Here is a 21,754-nt window from a genome sequence, read left to right as displayed (position 1 = left end):
AAAACAAATATGGTTACATGTGATGCAAGTGGTTGGAAGTATAGTGAACCAAACATGTGTCAAAGAAAACACTATCATTTATGGCGGCATGAGATTTTGGAAAATTGAATGAGCTGCAAAGGGAAAATTGTGCAGTCTTTTAATTTGGTCAACTTTGCTTCAAATCTAGACTAAAATTGCCAAACAATGTAGCAGTCATACTGATTATTACCCTGGCAATGCCCTGCATCCAGCATCTCATGAATCCATTGTTAATCTAAGGAGGTCGTTTGAAGCCTCTTTCAGAAAACCTTGGTCTGGCTGAGAGTCCAACACACACACGACCCCAATAACTCCTACAGGCAAGAAATTGTAGAGTTTCCACTCCACCTTTGACAAACAAGAGCCTCCGGAAGGCAATTGCCACTAATAGAAGAAGAACAATTACACAACCTCAAGACCCAGACGGTCAACTGCTTTCAGCCAAATAACATATTGTGCTTAACACTGAGCCCCACCGCCACTTGCAGTGTGTTACATCATGACACTGCAATATTCAAGAAAAGCTAGCCCTTCAATGATATCCTGCTATTATTGGCTGCTTTGCTGTACATTAGACTCAAAGGGCGAGGGATCTTCGACCATAAGGTAGAAATGTATCATGTAAATTCTGTGAGATTATGTAAAATGGCATTATGAAGTAAATGTTGGTTGCATAATGTAAAGGCTGTAGATGAATTAGACTATAAGCGTTTAGATTGGTTCCCTATATGTCTTTGTTGTGCCCATTCTTATGATTGTCTAAATGAATAACATTGAGGCTCTGTTGTCTGAGCGTCTCTTCAGCCAGCAGCACACCAAGTCTACTTCTTGCATTTGGATTTGTTGGATTCCTGCCTTTCCCATCCAAGCTAATGTGTGCATGATGCAGCACATTTTCACGGGCGTTTACAGTTGGGTCTTGCGATGCAGACTAAATATGAAGTGGCTACTCTTTGATTGCAAGTTTTCTGCAGTCAATGAAGCGCTGAACACTTAATAGCAGAATAGAAACACTGAAGAGTCAACTAAACAAAAAGTAAAAGTTACAAATTGGTCGGTAGTTATGAATGCCTTTGGAAACATCAGCTGTGTTGTCACAAACACCTTCCTATTGTTAAGAGGGTTTGAAAAATACTTAGTTCAGGCTACATTTCTCTACATTTCTCAACATATCACTATTTATAGTGGAAAATAAATATATTCGGCCCAATTCATTTTTTGTTTAATAACCTCAAGCATCTACCACCTGTGCAACGCGCCTCTCATTAAAACAAGAAATAGCTTTGTCTGAGACACATACTGTAATGCTGTTTCTGGGAGTGGAGGTGAGATACTGCATCTGTCCAGGGACATAAACATTGATATATCCGCCCCCTTGGAAAATGACAGATGGAGAGAAATAGGAGCATCAGAGAGGGCACCATCTAGTCCAAAACCCAGCAAAATAAACATAGAGAACATTGAACATAATTTTCCCTCTGAGAATATATTTAAAAAATGCTGACGACTGAAAACGATCTTCTTACATAGCCTGCTCATTACCAGATATCCTACAACTGCTCTGTTTGTTGATGCTGGCATGCACCACCAAAGGCTATGGTAGACACAAACAAGTGGGCAGTTGGCACTGCAGCAGTGCAATCTGATTTAGGAGAAAGCAGAGGATAGTTTTTCTCGCCGCAGGGCAAAGCTCCCGTCAAAGTTTTCTGGATATCACAAAGTCAGCTATAATAAGTGTCCCTGAAACTTGAGCAAAGCTGTGAGTTATTTTAATCTACTGATGGTCGCATTTCTCTAATGACAGGCTCGGGGTAGAAGCTGTATATTACATGGATATTGCAGCAAAAGCACAAGAATTGTATGATTGTTGTTATGATTTAAGATTTCAACTGTGCAGAACCTCCATTTGTCCACAGGAGGCTAACCATATAGCTTTCTCCTAAATGGGAAGATGTCAAAAAGGCTCAGTTTCCATTTTGTTCCAGTGACGGAAAAAAGACACATTCACAGTATTTTTTGCTCTAAAACAAACACGGTCGATCGTGCAACATTACAGCACTGTAATCATCTTCTTTTAAACTGCCACAAATACATGTGATGTTATCAAAAAGGCCCTCTATATCAAAATTATTAAAATAAAGTCAAGCAATTATTTCAGCTGTATAATGAAAAAGAAAATGCCTCATATGACCTGACAAAATGTGAGACGATTAATTGTGTAATGTTGATGATGGTGTGATCGTATCAATAGGCCAAATCCTAGGATAAGAATTCAATTAAAAAGCCATCTGTGACACAACTGACAAAAGAAATAGAAAACAGTGTGCCATAACTGTGTTGAAATAATGCCTCAATGTTCATGCTCCATCATTTTGTTTGAATCAGAAATATTAATCCCAAATCTGTTGTCTTGGTGTAGGTCGGAGCACCTAATGTGTTTATCTCGTAGAATGTTAAATCCTGACTGGTAAGTAAGACCATAAAACACTTAGACTCCTCTTTTGGGAAGTGTCCAATCCCTCCGGAGGGTACATCATAACATTGGTAGAACCACTCAAGATTTTCTTATCCCATATCACATTCAAATATACTATAAAGCTCAATTCAATCAGGCTAGAAGTGCTTGGTTGTCATTTACAGAAAGAAGTCATAGAGCTTAGTGTCATTAAAACCGCCAAATTTTGGAGACCATTTTCTCCCTGCCAAGAATGTAGACTGTACTTATCCAACATGGCTCGCAGCAGCAGCAATGGCACCGGCCTAAAACAATACTTTGAGGAACTCTGTTATTGTCACGGAGAACTTAGTGATCAACTTTAGCATGCTGAATTACAGTGCCCACAGAGAGCGTTAATACCAGATTGTACATTGAAACATAGTTCCCCCTGATCCTGATTTTAAAATGATTACACAGTACACACAATGCCTCTGCGTATCAGACGCATGTGTACGTGTACGTTTTGTTCACAGTTATACCACTCACCAATCAGCCCTCAGCAGCTGGATGGCTTCAATTAATCAACTCTGAGTATCAGCTGAAAGACTTACAACACCTCCCAGTGATACGCTCAACTTTGTCTGAGGCATAGGTAATTGATTTCTTGCTGTAAAGGCATAACTCTCTCTTATGGATGTTCCGTCTTTAACTTACTTAATCTTCAGTGTTCACTTGGGGCTTTTTAAGTACACAGCGAGAAGCAAATCATCACAGTATTACCTTTCATATTGCTAAAGCCTCGGCACGGCATGGAACCTAAAGCGAAATGTGATTTTATAATCTCCAGAGTGAAGAGCGCAACAAAGAATGTGAACCCAAAGACTTTACTTTCATCATGTTACCATTTTTCACAACTTATGTACACATGATTAGCAGTGGCATGTCTTGCACTTCTGTCACTGTATCACCCACAACTAGGAGCTACTGGACAGGTGGGTAATTGAGATTGCTAGAAAGAAAAAAATCTGAATAACTCTTTCTTTTCTAAATAAATTATTTGTCTTGAATTTTTACAGTCACATTAGATAAGTCTCCAGATAATGTAAATTAGGACTGTGTGTATGTTAAAGGCTTTAAATCAACAGGTTCATCCCATTTATTCACGCTATATTCCTTTTTTGAGCATTTTCTTTTTTAGTTTCAAGTTAAAAAGGTAAGTCCCCTTTTAAAAGTAATCTTTCTAGCTTAATTTACACTTTACATCCTTATACAGGAAAAATACAATTCAAGACTTTGAGTTCCAGTTGAGTATGTTGGAAAAAAGTAAAGAGTCAACCTATACAATTAAACAAAGGAATAGAAAAAAGAAGTAGTCTTAACCAAAAAGAGTTTTAACTTACCAGAAAAAGCTGATAACAAAGAAAAACAAAACCGGTACAGGCTGGGGAGCACGAGGTAGACCTATAATTTAAACTAAATTAATTCACAAGATGACCAAAAAGAAAACATTCTAGCGGCTATTTTCAAAACAATTATACAGCTTTGAACTTAGTCACAATGCTAGTTTTCTCAGAAAAACCTAAAACGTTCATGAAATAATGAGTGTTTTTGTCATGAATAATGTATTTCCGTTTATTTTTATGACTATTTACTTCTCTGTTTTGAACCTGGGTTATACATGCAGTAGGATATTATGTTAATGTGTTAGTTTTCAAATGCGCCAGTGACACTTGACCATCATTTTAACAATGGTCCTGATTACCTCTAACCATGCCAGAGGGGAAACTCGCCCCTTCTCCACTTTATATTCTAATGAAGGCTGATCCCATAGAGAGGTGAAGCCAGTGCTCAGTTAGAACCACTTACTGACATCACAGTAATTATAACCTTGAGTTATTTAAACAAAAACAAAAAAAACGATTTGTTTGGGGGTGTGTTTTAAGCTAAGAAATTTGAGCTGATGTTCTCATGAGAGCGAAGAAAGGCCATTGTTTATTGTCTTCAAATAAATCAAGTTAATTATGGGCCTCTTTAGTAGGTGGTAATAATGATATTAAACCGAATCAATATTCTTTATTGTTATAGATACATGAAACGTCTGCTCTGTTTCTAAATGTTATTTCACCATTGAAAGGAATAATACAACATTTAAAAAAACTTAACTGCAGTGCATACAAAAGGAACATTTCCAGATACTCATCACTTTGCAAAGGAAAATAAATGCCTCTCACTTTACACTCTCCCTTTTCATGTCTTTGTGCTTTATGCTGTACCTCCATTTCAACAACATCAGTAAATCCAACGTGTACCAGGGACTGAGAAGGAAGAGAAATATCCCAAACAGGATAAGGGTAATTTCACAACAGTAGCAGCAACAGTGTCCTGCAAGGTTACTAGTAGAAGAGGATTCAAGTTAAAAGCTAAGATATCCAGGTATAATATGAAAAGTAAACAACAACATAGTGTTTCATGTTCACACACTTCATTTAGGGACATGTCATTGCTTTATCGTGCTGAATAATTGAGTTGTGTTCAGGGGAGGTGTGTGATGAGGTGGGCGGGATGTACTGAGCGGTTTTGGTCAGAGATGGATGATTTGGATCTCCAGAGAGAACTGCGATGTAAAAGTGACCTGCCACTCTCTGACAGTGATGAAACGATTCTTTTGAGCCGTACATGGAAGCAGATTCAAATGTTTTAGCATCTATAGAGGATTGAAAAGGGTCAGTTCATGTTTAGCTTTCCACTCACCTACTGTATGTGAATGTTGTATAGTTTTAGCTTAAAGCACAGGTTGCCTCAGATTAATGTTGAGGTGTTTAAAAAATAACAGGCAATCTTAATGTTTAATGTCTGGGTTGTTTAAATGTATTTTACTTTGTCAAATGGATTTCAGTTTGTGTCCAAAATTAATCAAATGTTCACTTACTCACAATATTTGTCACAAGTTCCACACAATATCCTCTCTGGTCTCATAATTAATTACTAGCTTACATATAATCGATATATATAAAAATGTATAAATGATACAGAAAATAAAATACACTCAGAATTTGGGCACTTCATTGAAATGTTGGACAGTTAGTGCAATATGCTGTCAAAAGAAAGTGGTTACAGACACTGCTTCGGACCAAACCTTGTTGTTCTGAAAACTCATTCAGAAACTGAAAATTACTCAACAGTTTTGGGGAAAAAACATATAATAACTGCTTTGTTTTTCGCTTTCATTTAAGGTCCATGAGTCAAATTGACCTCCACAAAATGTATCACCCTTCAAAAGGAGTGTTGTGTTAAAAGTTAAAACACAAAAAGTCATAAAATAACTTGCTGACTACAATATCAACAATCAATAAATGTGTATTAAAAGCCTATATTTCTAAAGCCTAGTATCGTATAACTTTATAATAACCTACTGTAAAATATGTAATGATAATAATAATATAAGTTTTAAAGGTCTAAAATGTATAAGATCAAAACTTCTAAGTCCTCTTCTGCATACAAATATCCTACGGTGGCTTGATAATTAAAACTTTAATTAATGCAATATGATTGTAGGGGTCTTGTATAGAACGCGTTGAGCTCATTATGCTGTAATTACCTGCAATTTCGAGTCTATTTGACAGTTGAACAGGCTACTGAACTTTGCCTCTCTGCTAGCAGCTCGCTGTTTTTAACAGCGTGGTGAAGAGCAAAGAACTCTGGGTAAAATCTGAGTGGGACCTATGGCTGAATTTCTCATTACCATGTCCAGTTCTGGTTTGGCTAAAGAGTTTGAAATAGCTTGAAGTCTGGACTATGTATATACTAAGTAAAATAATAATACAGAGGGAAAATAGCAAGGTATTTTTCATGTGACAGATCATGAAACACCATTTTAATAACGTTTTTAATAACCTTAAACAGCAGAGTGTATATCGATGTTTATGTGCACAGGCTAGTGTGTGTCTGCTTCGCAGATGAGTGTATCTGTGAGACAAATTGATGAAAGGCGTTGCTGTCATTTTAGATTAAGTGGAGTGGCAAGCCTCAATGCATCATCTTACAGGAGATCCCATTTGATCAAAACTCCCACCTACCTGCCAATGTTGTAGTAGCTCTGGCTTTCAAACCCCGAAGAGAAATGTGTGTGTTTCTCTGCATTCTTGCAGCCTATTTTCAAAAGTTTTTTTTTCTGTAATTAACAAAAACAGAGCAAACTGATAATATTTGTACATTTATTGACAGTCATAATAAACTAAAGATGGTCCAAAACTCGGATAAGGAGTTCAAAAAGTAGGTGGAGATGATTGATCACTTTATGCCTATAGTGTCAATCCTAATATCTAGGTCTCAAACTCTGTCATGTTGCTATTGTGTTTTTATTTTATGTTCACGTTACTAATGCTACTGGCAGTAAAAGAGGATGATGATGGCGACACACATCATGAACAATTGCTTTAGTATAATTGATAAGATTCCCTGAGGATTTCATATGTTGATTTTAATTGCAGCCAGATTTCATTTTGCAATTTCATAAAGTTAACATGTGCCCTACTGTATACCAGCACCTGATAATGGATCTTGAAAAAGTCCAAATAAGCATATTTCCACATTGTCATTTCATAGTTATTGCTAATCTTACTTGATCTTCACCAGTGGCTCAGTCAGTAGAGGCTTGGACTGGGAGCTGTAGGGTTGCCGGTTCAAGTCCCCGAACAGACTTAAAATATGGAGTGTGGACTGCTACTTGGGGAGGTCCCAGTTCACCTCCTGCCCTGCCGTGGTGCCCTTGAGCAAGGCACCGGACACCCCCCTTCCCTCCTCACTCCCATTGCTCCCCGGGCGCTGCCCACTGCTCCTGGTACTAGGATGGGTTAAACGCAGAGAACAAAAGTGTGCTCTGCATGTGGGAACATTAAAGAGGGCTTCATCCCTCCAATTCTATCTATCTACACGGGAAAAAAAGTATGTAAGTACTAAAGTATGTTCGATAAATAGTCACCATGTATAAACTATTTAGAAACAAACAGCTGTAGCATATTTTCTCAAACTGACTGAGGTTTCAATAGAATACAAACAAGTGTCAGGGATGATTCTAGAATAAGGCCTTTTTCCAGTGATGCATTTGGGCTTCAGTGGTTTTGGCCGAGCGTCACAAATAAACCTGAAGGGAACTAAGCACCCTTTTAGAGAAAAAGGACACAGCAGAACAAAATGAAAATGGCAATGTACAACAAAGCAGTTTCTAAAAGGGTGACAGCTATTATAAGGCATTTATCATTCAGAGGGCAACAGATTATTCAGCATTATCGAAAAGATGTTTACCCATCCTCCATCACAAGGACAAAATCATTAAATGGCTGTCGTAGTGGTTCGGAGCAGTTGTCCACTTTTAAAAGCCAGGAAAGCACTGCAATACAACAACAAGACCTTTACAAAAGATGCGTATACAATAAGATTATAACTGGCCAACAAAGCAAAGTCATGTTATGAGTTATTTTAACAATGTCTTCAATCATTACCAGTTCCTTTAAAATCTTTTTTTTCCCCAGATGGTTTTCTTTACACAACAGATAGCCAGTATTGCAGGACAGGAAGGGTTGATATTAGAGTTAAAAATAGTCACTTTTTGTTCACGAAGTCATGGGGATTTATCTCACGACCGCTTGTTATTCACCTAAATCCTGTTTCATTTACTTCCCGCAGGTCTGTGTGTATTGTTCAGCAGCGGGGGGTAAAACTAGACAATCACAAACTTATCTAGATGTGTTGATATGAATTTCCCAGACGAGACAGAGGTGACAGGGACAATGATAGGCAACACTGAACACCCTCCACACACGCCTGTCGCACACGATAAACCAGGGATGACAACCCATTATTGACGAGACAATTGACAGAGCGACAGAGAAAAAATGAAGAGAAACTGGATGGAAGAGAAAAAGTGAAGAGATTGAGAAGAGAAGGGATTGTAAACACTTGTGTGAAATGGAAAGCAGCAAGCAACTCCAAGTGTTGCATTATTGACCCAATGATAGTGTGACTGTCCGCATCACAGACACACAGGAGGTGCTATCAGCAAAACACTTCAACTTCTGTTTGGCCATCAGCCCTCTCTCCGTATTGAGCTGTTTTGGTTTTGCAGGACTCTTTTAAATTTCCTAAACCAAAAAATGACAAACTGTTTTTGCTTTTGAAGTTTTCACGCAAAACATTAATCCATGATTAAATTATTTAGTATTTTAAGAGCTGTTGTTGTCAGGGTTTAGCAGGAAGTTGGACCCATGTGTAGTTAAGAAATGAGATGGCAGATTAAAGCGAGCTTTAGTTTTCAAAAAAAGCTGATAACAAAGAACAAAATAAACATGTACAAACCAGGGATAAGGAGGCAGAACAGACGGGACCAACCATGGGGACGATGAACCGACAGAGAACACTGGGAAGACAAGACTACTGTAAATACACACACGACTAAATACACACCAGACTAATCACAAGATAAGACACAGCTGGGGAGGGGGGGGGGGGGAACACAGGGTCAGCAGGTGAACACATGAGACAATCAGGTACAGGAGGGAAAACACAGGAAGTAAGACAAGGAGAAAATAAATGCCAAAATAAAACAGGAAACTAAAAATACAAAAACTAAAATCATGAAGGTTGTGTTTTGTTTTGTTTTGCATGCGATGATTTGCTTGGAGTCATTAGTGTTGTATAGAAATTAACATAATCCTCAGTCTGGTGATACTGTAGTGTGAGTAATTGTGCAAAAAACAAACACATTCTTTCCATAAGAAGTATGAAAAAGAGAAGAACACACTCGCAAATTGCAACAAAAAGAAAGTAGATGGTGTACAAAAATAGTCTTGACGTCCTCTACGGTGGAAATACTGTAGAATAAATAAATTAAATTAAATTAAAAAAGGTCTAAATTGCAAGATGTTTTTTTTTAACCCTAAGTAGGAAGGAAATGAAAAGAAGAAAATAAATTGGAAGACAGTTTTTTTCCTCGGTTCCCCGGAGGATATGAAGTACAATCAATATGTTGGGCAACGTATGTGCAATATAAAGAGATAAACAAAAAATACAGGAAATACACTAAGTGAGGCAGCAGAACAGAAGGACACACATAGAAAACACAAATAAACAGACCAAGTATTGCAGAAAAACTCAGCTTTTAATTAAGAGCAGAGAGTGTTTTGTTTGCCGCTCATTATTATAGCAGCTCTTCTTTTTAACAATGGAAAATGTCTTAATTATGATCAACAAATGCTCATTTAAGGTGCATTTACAGATTATTATAGCTTAGTTTAAATGCCCAACACATATGGTCAGGTATAATGACTTTGATTTTGATGGTGTTTTTTTAACCTATTGATAACAATTAGAGTTGCTTTGCTTATAGGTGGAAGTTGTATGTATATGCTTCATTGAATAGCACTGTTCTCATACAACTTTTAATAATGTAGCTGACAGCCGTAAACTTGCTTTGTTATATCCATGGATGCTGTAAATGGCATAGCAATGGAAATAAATATTGAAAGGGTAACAAAGAAATCTTGATGCAGTACAAATAAGAGCAATGAAGTCATCAATCACTCAGTAATTATAGTCAAATGGAGGCGGACATGTTTTGTCATATCCACTTAATACAGTGGTTGGTAGCAGCACATTTATGTAAAGTTCTCACTAAGTATAAGTTATCTTACTTCATATAAAAACTTCTTCCATCACCGCTGTTCAATAGAAGGTTGATATATCCACATATTTTTAGTATAGCTGCTTCGAATTGTCTGTCTTTTTTTTATCTTGCTTCAGAACATTTCAAAGGGCATCCTCTACCGCAAGCGTCAGTTCAAGAAATATAAATGCTTTTTCAAATGGTTAAATTTGATTGTACTTTTTCTTAATATTTCCGTATCTGTATATGGATCATTAACAGCCACTGAAGTCAAGATTTCTAAGTGCATTCTCACAAAAAAAGTTCATCAGAAGGGCACGTCTTGGCAGTGTCAGGGAGAGCACACTTTTGAGCTGCAGGGAAGTTAAACGCGGTCTTTGATAATAATGGTATTTATCTCAGCAGCTGACATTAGAGAGCTCCCCTTCATAGCAGAGATAAAGAATCCTCATGAGAGGTGTGCAGAGGGGAGGCTGCAGTTTTACAGTTGAAGAATTTAACAAGGAATTTGTGTCAAAATTCTCCATTACCTCTTTTTCACTTCTCCTGTAACCATTACGGTTCAGGTTGAGGAAAGAAGAGTTAAATATTCATCAAATAATTGACAAACTTTGAAGCAGTGAAACTACTTATGAATCTTCCTCTACTGCCATGACAAGCAGATTGAGGGGACAGCAACGAAGCATGTCTGTTAAAAGTCAGCGGTTTCTGATTGTGTTTGGGAGAGAGCAGGGAAAACAATGCTATAGGCATGTCAATTACTTAATGATGATAAACAAAAAAACCTAAATGACAACAGCCTGTCTTCTTTCAATGAAGCAGAATCAGACAGCCATCTGTGAAGAGTATGCAGTCAGTCTGGTCTCTGCTCCCCGCTAGTTACTCTTCTGCTCAGTTATTTATTGTTTTCAAAGTAGAGAAGAAAGTGGATCGTCATCCAGCATCTGCTCTTTTGGAGAAGATATGAGGGGATAGATAAGCTCGTTTTGAATATTCCTTTGTCACCATTACTCAAAAGACTTTCTTTTTTTTTTGCTCCAGTGTACGAGACATGTTGCATTTAAAACGTCACATTCTCAGCAGTTAGTGGTTGTTTGAATCACAATGGCATGATATTGAGCCAGAGTCTTCAGCAACAATACATGTTACATACATTAACAGTTTTAAAACATTAGTAGGCTACAAAAAACAAGTAAATGTACATTTTACAAAAGCAACAGTCTATGGATCTTCTGCAATACTTGCCTATAAGCTCTTTTAAGCTAAATGCTGAAGGCAACATGCTAACAATGTGCTAGGATTTTTACGTTAAAGGGGCCCTATTACGTTCGTTTTCAGGTTTATATTTGTATTTTGTGCATCTACTGTGACATTTTTAAAAGCTTTAATATTCAAAAAGGACTTCTATTTTTCTCATACTGCCTGTCTTTTTACCCTCTATCTGAAACCAAAGCCCAGTCTGCTTTGATTGGTTAGCTCTCCGGCTCTGTTGTGATTGGTCAACCGCTTAGAGATGTCCCGCCCCTTAGACTATCAAGTATAATGTGTTGGAGTGCTAGCCAATTGAAGCGCGAGTGATACATAGTGATGTCACTATGTTGCGTCAGGTCTTTTGAGAGTTGTTTATATCCTGAAGGACTTGTGTTATATGTGTGATATATATAAGTTCCATTCTTGATTTATCCATATCTTTGGAATTAACACCTACAATGTACAGTATCCACAAATATATAGCCTCCTGTGAGTATAAATTATTCATGACCGTAATGTTCAAATATTAATTGTTTTAAATATATCTATTCAGTTTTGCCCTCGGAAAATGCTTAATGGTCCTTTGAAGCGATACTAAAATTAACTTAATAGAGCTGGGCACACTTTATATCTCCGCAGTCGGCCTGCTGAACTTGAAATGCTCCCTGACACGTACACAACCTCATTATACTGTATGGCTGCAGTCGGAGAGCATTCAGCACATGGATGGACAATCTTTTCAAGCTTTTATTGTTTGAATTTCCTTCCACCTCATTTCTTATTGTTCCTTCTCTCCCCCTCACACAGCCTCATCACCCCCTATGATGCAGGCACCCTGTATTATTGGATTTCACAGTATATTCATCCCTTCTACTGACCTGCTGGAGCCAATAACACAGGTATTGATGCAGAGAAAGGAGGCATCTCACATGTGTACGTGTGTGTGTGAGGGAGAGACAGAATGGAAAAGTCAGTCAGGAAGCGACTTTCACGAAATAGAGTTCACACTCTTTGATTATGCTCCCCGGAAATAACATCATTGTAGATTGGATCGCTGTTGTCATTGCTCGTAGCATATTGTTTCCTGCCGAGCTGATGAAGGAGGGGAGTCAGCACCAGGCGGAGAACCAGTCAAGAATATCAAAGAAAAATACAAAAGCCTGTTAAGCTCTTTTAGTCCGTCAGAAATGTAAATGGGTTTGGGACCACCTCGGTTGCGACTCATGTGGTGTGATTAGAAATGTGTGTAAACTATTATACAGTGTCATTGAGTATGAGAGGCCACAGAGGAGGTCTTGATGGGAAACACTCCTTCAGCTCTGCAAAATATTTAAATCGCTTACCTTCTTTGTGCTTTATGAAATCCCCAACCATCACTGTGTGAGAAGCAGCAGTATATTCAATCTCTATAACGTCCTACACATATTTTACCTCCCTACAGAGAAAGGAAGTGTTCCCTTTTTAATTATTTTAAATATTACTGTGCTGTAAATTACAAAAATGGAGGAGTTGTAGGTAAAAAGAACAGTGGGACTGATTCCTCTGCGCTATTGTCCTTAAATAACTAAAAAGATTAGTGTGGCTTCATTTGGAAGCAAGTTATCTTAGATCACATCTACCCTTATTTTGTCAATAAATGTTTCTTGTTACCTACTTGACTTTCTTCTCAAAATACACCAATAGCCTAAACATGTCTCTCTAAAAAATACATATACGCGTTGCTTTGATACTCAAAAATGTAATATTTGCAGTAGAAGTTATTTCTTTGATATGTTTTCCAAGGATCTTAACTTAAGCCAGTGATTTTTGAAGTGGAGCTTGAAGAGGAGCTTAAGTGTGTCGAAGGTATGCATGAAAAATAATAAAAACCCAAGTGAATATAGACAACCGTATAGGCTAAAGAAGAAAAAAAGAAGAGAAGAGAAATGAGAAGAGGCTTGTCTACTGAGTATGACATTGAACAAGACCCAGATCTCTAACCTGTCCCATCGCCATGGTGACAGGAACAGTAATGCAAATAGCTAGACTCCTGCACATGACTCACAAAAGTGAGTGGACAAACTATAAATGCATTTACATTTAAATCAGTCTAATTAATCTGTATCAAATCATACAGACAATATATGAAATTGGAATAAAGCAAGAAATAGTTGCTTCTAACATGAATGTCAAAAATATGGATTTGAAGATTACTTGTTGCCAATATAGCTAAAATGAAGCATCTATAATCAATGTTTTTACATTAACAACGGCTTAAGTGATTACCTATATTTGAATTTGTTGCTGCTAGCTCTGAAAAAACACTGTATGCAACCTGCTCATGATCAAACTTTTCTAAGGGAAAGTAAGCTTTTAGCTGGTGAAGAGACATGTAGCAGCTAACGAGCCAGCTACTAGTTAAAGTGAATAATGGACTTAGGCTCATCAGATGTCCAGGCAACATGATTTCAGATTAGTCTTAATGTGGCACATTTAACAGTGTTTTCATTAAACTTCCCCTGAATAGTCCATTTCATCTTCTCACCAAAGGTACTTACAATTATCTCACAAAGGGTTTTTAAAGGAAGACATGCACACACATCTGAACCACCTTTCGCCTTGATAATTCCTCAGATGTCACAGTGCAAATCCTGAGTTAAATGAATCCTTTGTTAGCTCTCTGATGGAGTTGTCTGCACACACTGCTGCTGTAATAATTATGTTCTGTGTCATTAAGTTTGAAGGACTCCCTGGGCGCAACAGGTGGAACGCTGTATATCAGCAGATCAATTACAGTTGTTAAACCAGTACAGTACATAACAAAACATTAGTAGCTTTTTCCAAATCACTAGTTGAATACAGGGATGATTCTGCACTATCATCTCATTTCCTGCCACATTAAAATGCTCTTTGTGTCCATTTGTGGTTTGTACTGCATTGTTTTTGGGCTCCCTTAAGAATTGGTTTTGAAATCACACCATTCAGCCTCGGAGGCTCTCTTGTGAAATATTGCAACGCACAGTGTCTATTCATAGCTCATTAAAGGCAATATGAGTATCGTTTACTGCACAGCCAGACAGAGCTTGACAACATCATTCTGAGTGTTCATTAGAAGAGCGTAATCAAAACAGTCAGTTAATTGTCTTGACTACTGTGTTAACATCAGTTTCATACTGCAACGCCGCTATTGCATTGGTCACTAATGACACAAAAAACACAATAAACAGGATGTGAGTAGTGTGTGTGTGTGTGTGTGTGTGTGTGTGTGTGTGTGTGTGTGTGTGTGTGTGTGTGTGTGTGTGTGTGTGTGTGTGTGTGTGTGTGTGTGTGTGTGTGTGTGTGTGTGTGTGTGTGTGTGTGTGTGTGTGTGTGTGTGTGTGTGTGTGTGTGTGTGTGTGTGTGTGCGCTCTTGCTTGCGCTTGCTTGCTTGTTGCCAGCTCATTTAAATGTCTGATTTGAGAACTTGGATCAAGACAAGAAATTTGGAAGTCATAGTCTGAGCCAGCTCACCGTGAAGTCTGATTTCCTGATGTACTGATGTTAAAACCTCCTCGTAGGGCACATGTTCAACACGTTTAGCACAGATAGAAACCTACAACTTATATTAAAAAATATACTAGAGCACCAATTAATGCAAAGTAAAGCCAATTTTCCCATGTTTACCAAAGTTAATAGGATAATGGAATTATTGAGGATAGTTAGGTGAAGCCAAGGAATTTGCATCCATGCGCCTTGGAAGACGCACATTATGCTTTATTCATTATATTTTCTCTTCAGTCAGTAAACAGCTCCAGGCCCTGAAGCAAGACAAAAATGTTTGTTTTTGAGTTGCCCTCAACTGTTGTATCTCCTACTAACTTACAATTTAAGTTCTGTCTATCATGAAAACAAAACTCTGTTATGTCCTCTGTGTGTGCTGAGGCCAAGAGTGCCTTAGGCCTTAAATATTTGTTTGGAGACGATAATACAAATTCAACATCCTAAAGAAAGTTTGGTATTTTGTAATTATAAGTACATTTTAACTATAAGATTCCTTGACCATATAAAGCTTATATACAAGGCTGACAATGTCAGAGTTTTTACACAACACCAGTCCATCAGTCTGAGTTTGATGTATGGGAATTAGAAAGTGAATCTGACAGAGGGAGAAAGAAAGAGCATTTGATGTTTTTGTAGCTGTTCTCCACAAACACTTGGATTGAGCAGACCTTCTACAGCAGGATTGAGGAGCACTGGATGTTTTAGAAAATCTGTTTTCTTATCACTGTAAAACTCCATTCAGTCCAGAGTGGATTTGTTCGAGTGTGTTTCCATGGGAACGTTTATGGATGCTAATGTTTTTAATTTGTTCTTATCTAATCATCAAAACTTGCATTTGATTTAAACATTCGTTACAACACATTTCATTGAACAGTATATCAGTGACACATCGATTTTGCGAATTGTGTATTCACAACGATAAAATAAAAAGGTTCCCAAACCCCCAAATCAAATTCTGCTGAAAGCACGGTTACGGCCCAGAGCTGCACTGTTGTCTTTATCATTTCTCAAAGGAGACACGTGTGTGGCAAGGGTTCACTAAAGCACAACAACACAGAGTTGTAAGCATCAACACTGCCACCAACAGGTCGAAACACAGAAACATTCCTGCCCTCTTCATCCTATGCCTTGATCCTCAACCCCTGTGGTCTGTCTGCAGCTTTTTGATGCTTACAAATCTCTCTCTCTCTCTCTCTCTCTCTCTCTCTCTCTCTCTCTCTCTCTCTCTCTCTCTCTCTCTCTCTCTCTCTCTCTCTCTCTCTCTCTCTCTCTCTCTCTCTCTCTCTCTCTCTCTCTCTCTCTCTCTCTCTCTCTCTCTCTCTCTCTCTCTCTCTCTCTCACTCACTCACTCACTCACTCACTCACTCACTCACTGTTAGTGCAAAGGAAAAAAAGGCAGATAGACAAATTGAGGATGTGATTGTCTTGATGTGCTCATCCAGCGTGGCAGCAGAAAACAGCTGAGTGCGAAACAAATGCAAAATGAGCAACCAGACAGGAAGATAAGAAACAATCGGAAGAAAAGGATGATAAAGGTTGCAGAAATGAGATACGACAGCATTATGAGCAGTCTGTGATCACTTTGAGACCTGAGGGGAAGAAGACTGAAAGGCAGGTAGAGACGTCAATAAGTTCAAATGAGATGTGAATCTTTTCTACGATTCTATTTAATCAAATATGATCTCTCAGCCTTGTTGAAATACTTTTACAGGTATCAGTATATTTAAATTATTAGGGCATCTACTAAGCGGCCGAGATGGGTTTTCTCCGCAGGGTGGCTGGTGTCTCCCTTAGGGATAAGGATGCAGGAGAAGAGGAGGGTCTCGTGAGTCCAGCTGAAACGACAGCGGAGGAAAAGAAGAAGGTGGACGGTCAGGAGGAGGTGCAGTCTGAGGACCAACCAGCAGGGGATTGATGCGAGAGCAGAAAGAGAAAGAGGAGCAGCTCCGGTTACAGAGGGAGGAAGAGGAGAAGGTGAGCGCTGAGCTTCCTGAAGTCTACTCGACTCCACTCTCTCTCTCTCTCTCTCTCTCTCTCTCTCGAAGAAGAAGAAGAAGAAGAAGAAGAAGAAGAAGAAGAAGAAGAAAAAGAACAGACTAAAGGCAGAGCTGGCTGCAGAGCAACAAATGCCTCAGGCCACTCCATCGAAGAAGAAGGTTAAGAAAAGGAAAATGGAGCCGGATGCAGGAGAAGAGTGAGGGTGTGTCCTGGTGGCTGCAGGCTGGGCTCACGTGAACAGCAGCAGGATTGAGGGTGTGTAAACTTTGTGCACATTGTTTTAATAAATGCCCACGTCGGGTTATATTTTTGGACGTTCTGCCTCTGCCTCCTTGCTTGGTCGGGCCGCTCAACGGTCAGTCTCACAATTGGGATAAGGTGAGAAGTTCGGTCATCCGGGAGGGACTCGGAGTTGAACCGCTCCTCCTTCGCGTCGAAAGGAGCCAGTTGAGGTGGTTCGGGCACCTAGTTAGGATGCCACCTGGGCGCCTCCCTAGGGAGGTGTTCCAGGCACGTCCAGCTGGGAAGAAACCAAGGGGTAGACCTAGGACCAGGTGGAGGGATTATATCTCTTCGCTGGCCTGGGAGCGCCTTGGGATCCCCCAGTCAGAGCTGGTTGATGTGGCCAGGGAAAAGAAAGTTTGGGGCTCTCTGCTGGAGTGCCAAATCCAGCAGCCTTATCACCAGCTCTGCCAGATTTAGAAGGCAAGACACACAAATTAAAAAGCTGCTGGAGTAGAGTCAGTAGTTTAAGTGATATGCAAGAGTTACATGACACATTTCATAGCAACCACTTTTAAAGCGTATTCTAAATATTTTTCAACAATGAAAGGAATTGCCAAAGACAAGAAGAGGACAGAAAACAATCAGTTAACCGTACAGCAGTGGATCGAATAAAAGGGCACTGACGTTATGTGGACAAGAGGTTGAGCCAATTAAAAAGAAGGGGCAGTGTTACGGGTGAGCGAAGCAAGCAGGACCCAAATGCAGATAACACTGAAAATACCTTTATTTCAAGGATACACGGATAAACAGAACACTCCCCGGTTTGGGCTGACAACCCAGGAGCACAGCGGAGGACCCGGAAGGGATCTCGGGCGGACGGCCCGGGGGCAAGGCAGAGTCCATGGAGGGGCGAAGGCCACAGCGGGCGAACTCAGGGGGCCGAGCATGAGAACCTCCAACGGCACTTCAGTAGGGACTTGAGTAGGGACTGGAGAGGGAACTGGAGAGGGAACTGGAGAGGGGGCTTGAGAGAGGACTTGAGAGGGAACTCGAGAGGTGACTAGAAAGGGGACTCGAGAGGTGACTAGAAAGGGGACTCGAGAGGTGACTTGAGAAGGGACTCGAGAGGGAACTCGAGAGGAGACTAGAGAAGGGACTAGGGAAGTGACTAGAGAAGGGACTTGGGAAGGGACTAGAGGAGGAGCTAGAGAAGGGACTAGAGAAGGGACTAGGGAAGAGACCAGAGGAGGGACTGGAGAGGGGACTAGAGAAGGGACTAGAGAAGGGACTAGGGAAGGGACTAGAGGAGGGACTAGAGAGTGGACTCGGGAAGGGACTAGAGGAGGGACTAGAGAAGGGACCATGGCTGCTGGGGCCGGAACCAGGGCCGGAACCATGGCCGCTGGGGCCAGAACTGGGGCCGGGACCATGGCTGCTGGGGCCAGAACTGGGTCTGGAACCATGGCTGCTGGGGCCGGAACCATGGCTAGTGGGGCCAAAACTGTGGCCGGAACCATGGCTGCTGGGACCAGAACCGGGGCTGGAACCATGGCTGCTGGGGCACGGGCTGGAATCCTGGCCCTGCGTCTCCTAGAGGCCCTTTGGAGACACCGTGGACCTTTACCAGGGTAGTAGTCGGATCCCAGGAAAGGGTTAGAGGCTTGAGAAAAGTTTCCAGGACTACTGGTAAAAAGTTGTAGCCACTCAGGCAACACAATCCTGAGCCAGGGCTTGCGAGCAACCTCCTGGTGCGCCTCCTTCAAAGCAGCCACTCTACCCCGTATAGATGAGGCGTCATACCCCGTATAAAAAATGTACTCCAGAGAGTACCCAAGACGTTCCACCTGTAGCATAAAAAAAGCTGAATCTGCTGAGTCCATTTGTGGTTGGTTTGTTCTGTTACGGGTGAGCGAAGCAAGCAGGACCCAAATGCAGATAACACTGAAAATACCTTTATTTCAAGGATACACGGATAAACAGATCACTCCCCGGTGAACACAGTCACAGACAAACGACGAACCAACAATGACAGACAGAAAAAACAGAACTTAAATACACACAGGACTAATCAAGGAAACAAGAGACAGGTGAGGAGGGAGGAGAAAACAGAGGGGCACCAGGTGAACACAATCAAGAAAACAGGTAGAAGGGAACAGGTAGGAGGGAACACACACAGACAGGAAACCAAAGACAGATCTAAACAAGACAAAACACAACGCAGACAGAAAACCAAAGACAGATCTAGACAAGACAAAACACAACACAGACAGATCGTGACAGGCAGAAAGTAAACTATAAAACAGTTTAAATCAGAAACACTGTTTAAGGTATTCCTCAAGGACGAGAATTAGAGCCACATACTTTGTTCTGTAATGGCCTGCGTTGGAAGAGGTACATTATCTGAATCACAATCTGCATGATAATGGAATATCTTCCCAGTAAGATTTTCTTTTTTTTCAAACACTCCAATTACTTTCCATTCTTTGCTTATTTTGAAGAGAATCTTATCAGGACTTTTTGATTTGAACAGGGGCATACATTCTCTAAGTCATCTCTCTGAAGGCCTAAAACTCATAATGTAGAATTGCAAGTAATTTCCCTACTAATGACACACGCCCACATGATCAATCAATTCTTTGTTATGTTCTTCAGGCAATGCTGTCCCTCCAGGGTTCCCATCCTGAGGTGCTATTACGGTTTCCATTATCAAACCTCTCAGAGTTAACAATCAGGGAATATTGAAAATTATGCTTTTCTCAAATTGTTTTTACATTTTCAGGTTTCAGTTCAGCCCTGAAGTGCAATTATTCTGAAAGGCCTGTTGAATAACTGTGTCATTGTTTTGGAGGGACTTTTCAATATGTTCTGCATTCAGTGCTCGTTACACATGATTGACAGATTCTGATTATGTCTGAGGTTAAAAACAATTAAATGTTATTTTCTAATTTGATCCACATTATTATCTCCAAGGCTGCGTTACTAATGCTTTGGGCCTCCAGGTTTACTTTGTCATTTGTTTTTTTGGTAATTATTTTATAACACAAAACCCTGTCTTTTAGCCAATTCTACATAGTCTGGTGGTCTTTTGATACAACTTGGGTTTAAAGAACTTTATTATTGCATCTTACATTGTGCACACATGGTGCGTTTTCCTAAAGCACTGCTTTGTTCCTGGGGAAATAAGAAAATAAGATTAAGCTGCCACTTTACTTCTGCTGTGTGCGCTGAATTGCACAGAGGGCAGGAAGTACGTAGGTCAAAGGCTGCCCAGAAGTACAATCAAGTTGTGGGTAATTCATTTTCATATGGAACTAAAACCTTATCACAACCTTTGAAAATGCCCAGATTCCTAATACACAAAAGTTTGAGAAAACTAAGTTTAATATTCCGGCCTGAGAGCTGTAGATCAAATTAGATTTGGGACAATCCAAAACGGACAATAATCAAGAGGTAGGTAAACACTGCTTCAATCAGCCGTACGGAACAGCAATTACAGTGATTGTTACAAAACCCATTTCAGTTTTACCCCAAGGCTTTTAGAAAACAAAACTTGTCTGTGTCAAACTGCCACCTAGTGTTCAAAGATCTCAACTCGTGAGATCAGGTTTTGTTGAGAGGTTTAGTTTTGAAAGGCCCTTTTTTTCTCCTCTATCATGGATCACTATAGGCTTTTAAGTTATGATTAATTCCGGACAGAAGTAGCCTTACTTGTTTCATGTATCAGCTCTGAAGTGCCCCTCCATATCTCCCGTTCAGGTGTCAGTCTTCCTCTTCGCTCTCCGCTGCTGTCACTGCTGTGATCAGCCATGCTTCCAGGAGTCGATGAGGTTCATCTGCTCCAGCTTTGCCCTGTCACTGTCAGTTATCGGAGCTTCACTCTTGAATACCAGAGGAGCCTGGGACTGCAGCAGGATGCTCAATCATCTGCCTCACCCTGCAAATCAGCTCTAATAAAGTATCAATCCATCCATGTGTGAGCCTGGATATGCAGCAAATTATTAAGCTATTAAAAGTGACTGCTTTTGATGGATTGGATTATCGTTAGCTCTTTTGGAGTTTTGAGCTGTTCAACATGAGCTGAATATTAAATAGTTCATACGGAGATGCTTTTCAAATTAGATTTTCAGGTCAGAGCAACCTCGAACGTTTTATTCCCCACTCTCAGTCTGTCAAGGAGAGGGCTAACATCCTCTATCCATTGTCAAGACAACAGAAAAGAAGGCTTAATACATAAATCCATTATATGACTTGTTCCTTTTGTGCACTCTTTTAATGATGTCAATGATGTACTGCTTATTAAATTACTTGTATTGAACATTAACCTTGTAAGTCCTTATACAACATTCCTCTGGAGTAGGAAGAATAATAAAACCTTTTTTGTGAAGATACATTCTTTTTCTGGCCATGATATTTTTGTTAAATGTTCACAGGAAATAATAGTTTTCAGCATCTTTGGGATCAGTGTCTCTCCATTTCTCTGTTTTCCATTCTCCTCTGGGTTTGTTTTGGCTCTTTTTTGTCATTTGGGACTTTTTAAATTGCCACAAATGCATTCAGATGAAACATTCCCTCAACATGATATTTGGATTTCCATGAAAACATGATGAGATCTATTCTTGGTAGGCTCAGACAGGACAAAGAAA

The 21,754-nt window shown here is 39.8% G+C and overlaps 1 protein-coding gene and 1 long non-coding RNA gene across 3 annotated transcripts in view; one reads left to right on the top strand and one right to left on the bottom strand.

The window, feature by feature from the left end:
* Positions 1-21,318, top strand: part of LOC307025539 — a 29,301-nt gene extending 7,983 nt beyond the window's left edge. Inside the window, exons 2-3 of one of the 2 annotated variants that reach the window (XR_013804186.1) lie at positions 12,177-12,268; positions 20,868-21,318. This is a non-coding gene — a long non-coding RNA (uncharacterized lncRNA). Of the gene's footprint in view, positions 1-12,176; positions 12,269-16,661; positions 16,898-20,867 lie in introns of those variants that run through there. The other variant, XR_013804187.1, reaches the window with a different exon arrangement.
* On the bottom strand, positions 16,670-19,118 carry LOC307025538 (uncharacterized protein). Its single transcript, XM_079660266.1, has 2 exons — positions 17,893-19,118; positions 16,670-16,723 (listed from the first exon to the last, which is right to left on the bottom strand). The coding sequence occupies exon 1, from the start codon at positions 18,989-18,991 to the stop codon at positions 17,900-17,902; it is 1,092 nt and encodes a 363-aa protein (XP_079516392.1). The 5' UTR covers positions 18,992-19,118; the 3' UTR covers positions 16,670-16,723; positions 17,893-17,899.
* Positions 21,319-21,754: the final 436 nt, after the last annotated feature.

The sequence above is a fragment of the Notothenia rossii genome (assembly GCF_949606895.1).
Source record: "Notothenia rossii genome assembly, chromosome: 11".
Classification (NCBI taxonomy): Eukaryota; Metazoa; Chordata; class Actinopteri; order Perciformes; family Nototheniidae; genus Notothenia; species Notothenia rossii.
The sequence above is the reverse complement of the archived record's forward strand: the minus strand, read 5'-3'. Positions and strand labels throughout refer to the sequence as shown.

What these genes read in the sequence shown, in the direction of transcription:
- LOC307025538 (XM_079660266.1), bottom strand. Translation starts at nt 18,991, where the DNA reads ATGGACTCAGCAGATTCAGCTTTTTTTATGCTACAGGTGGAACGTCTT.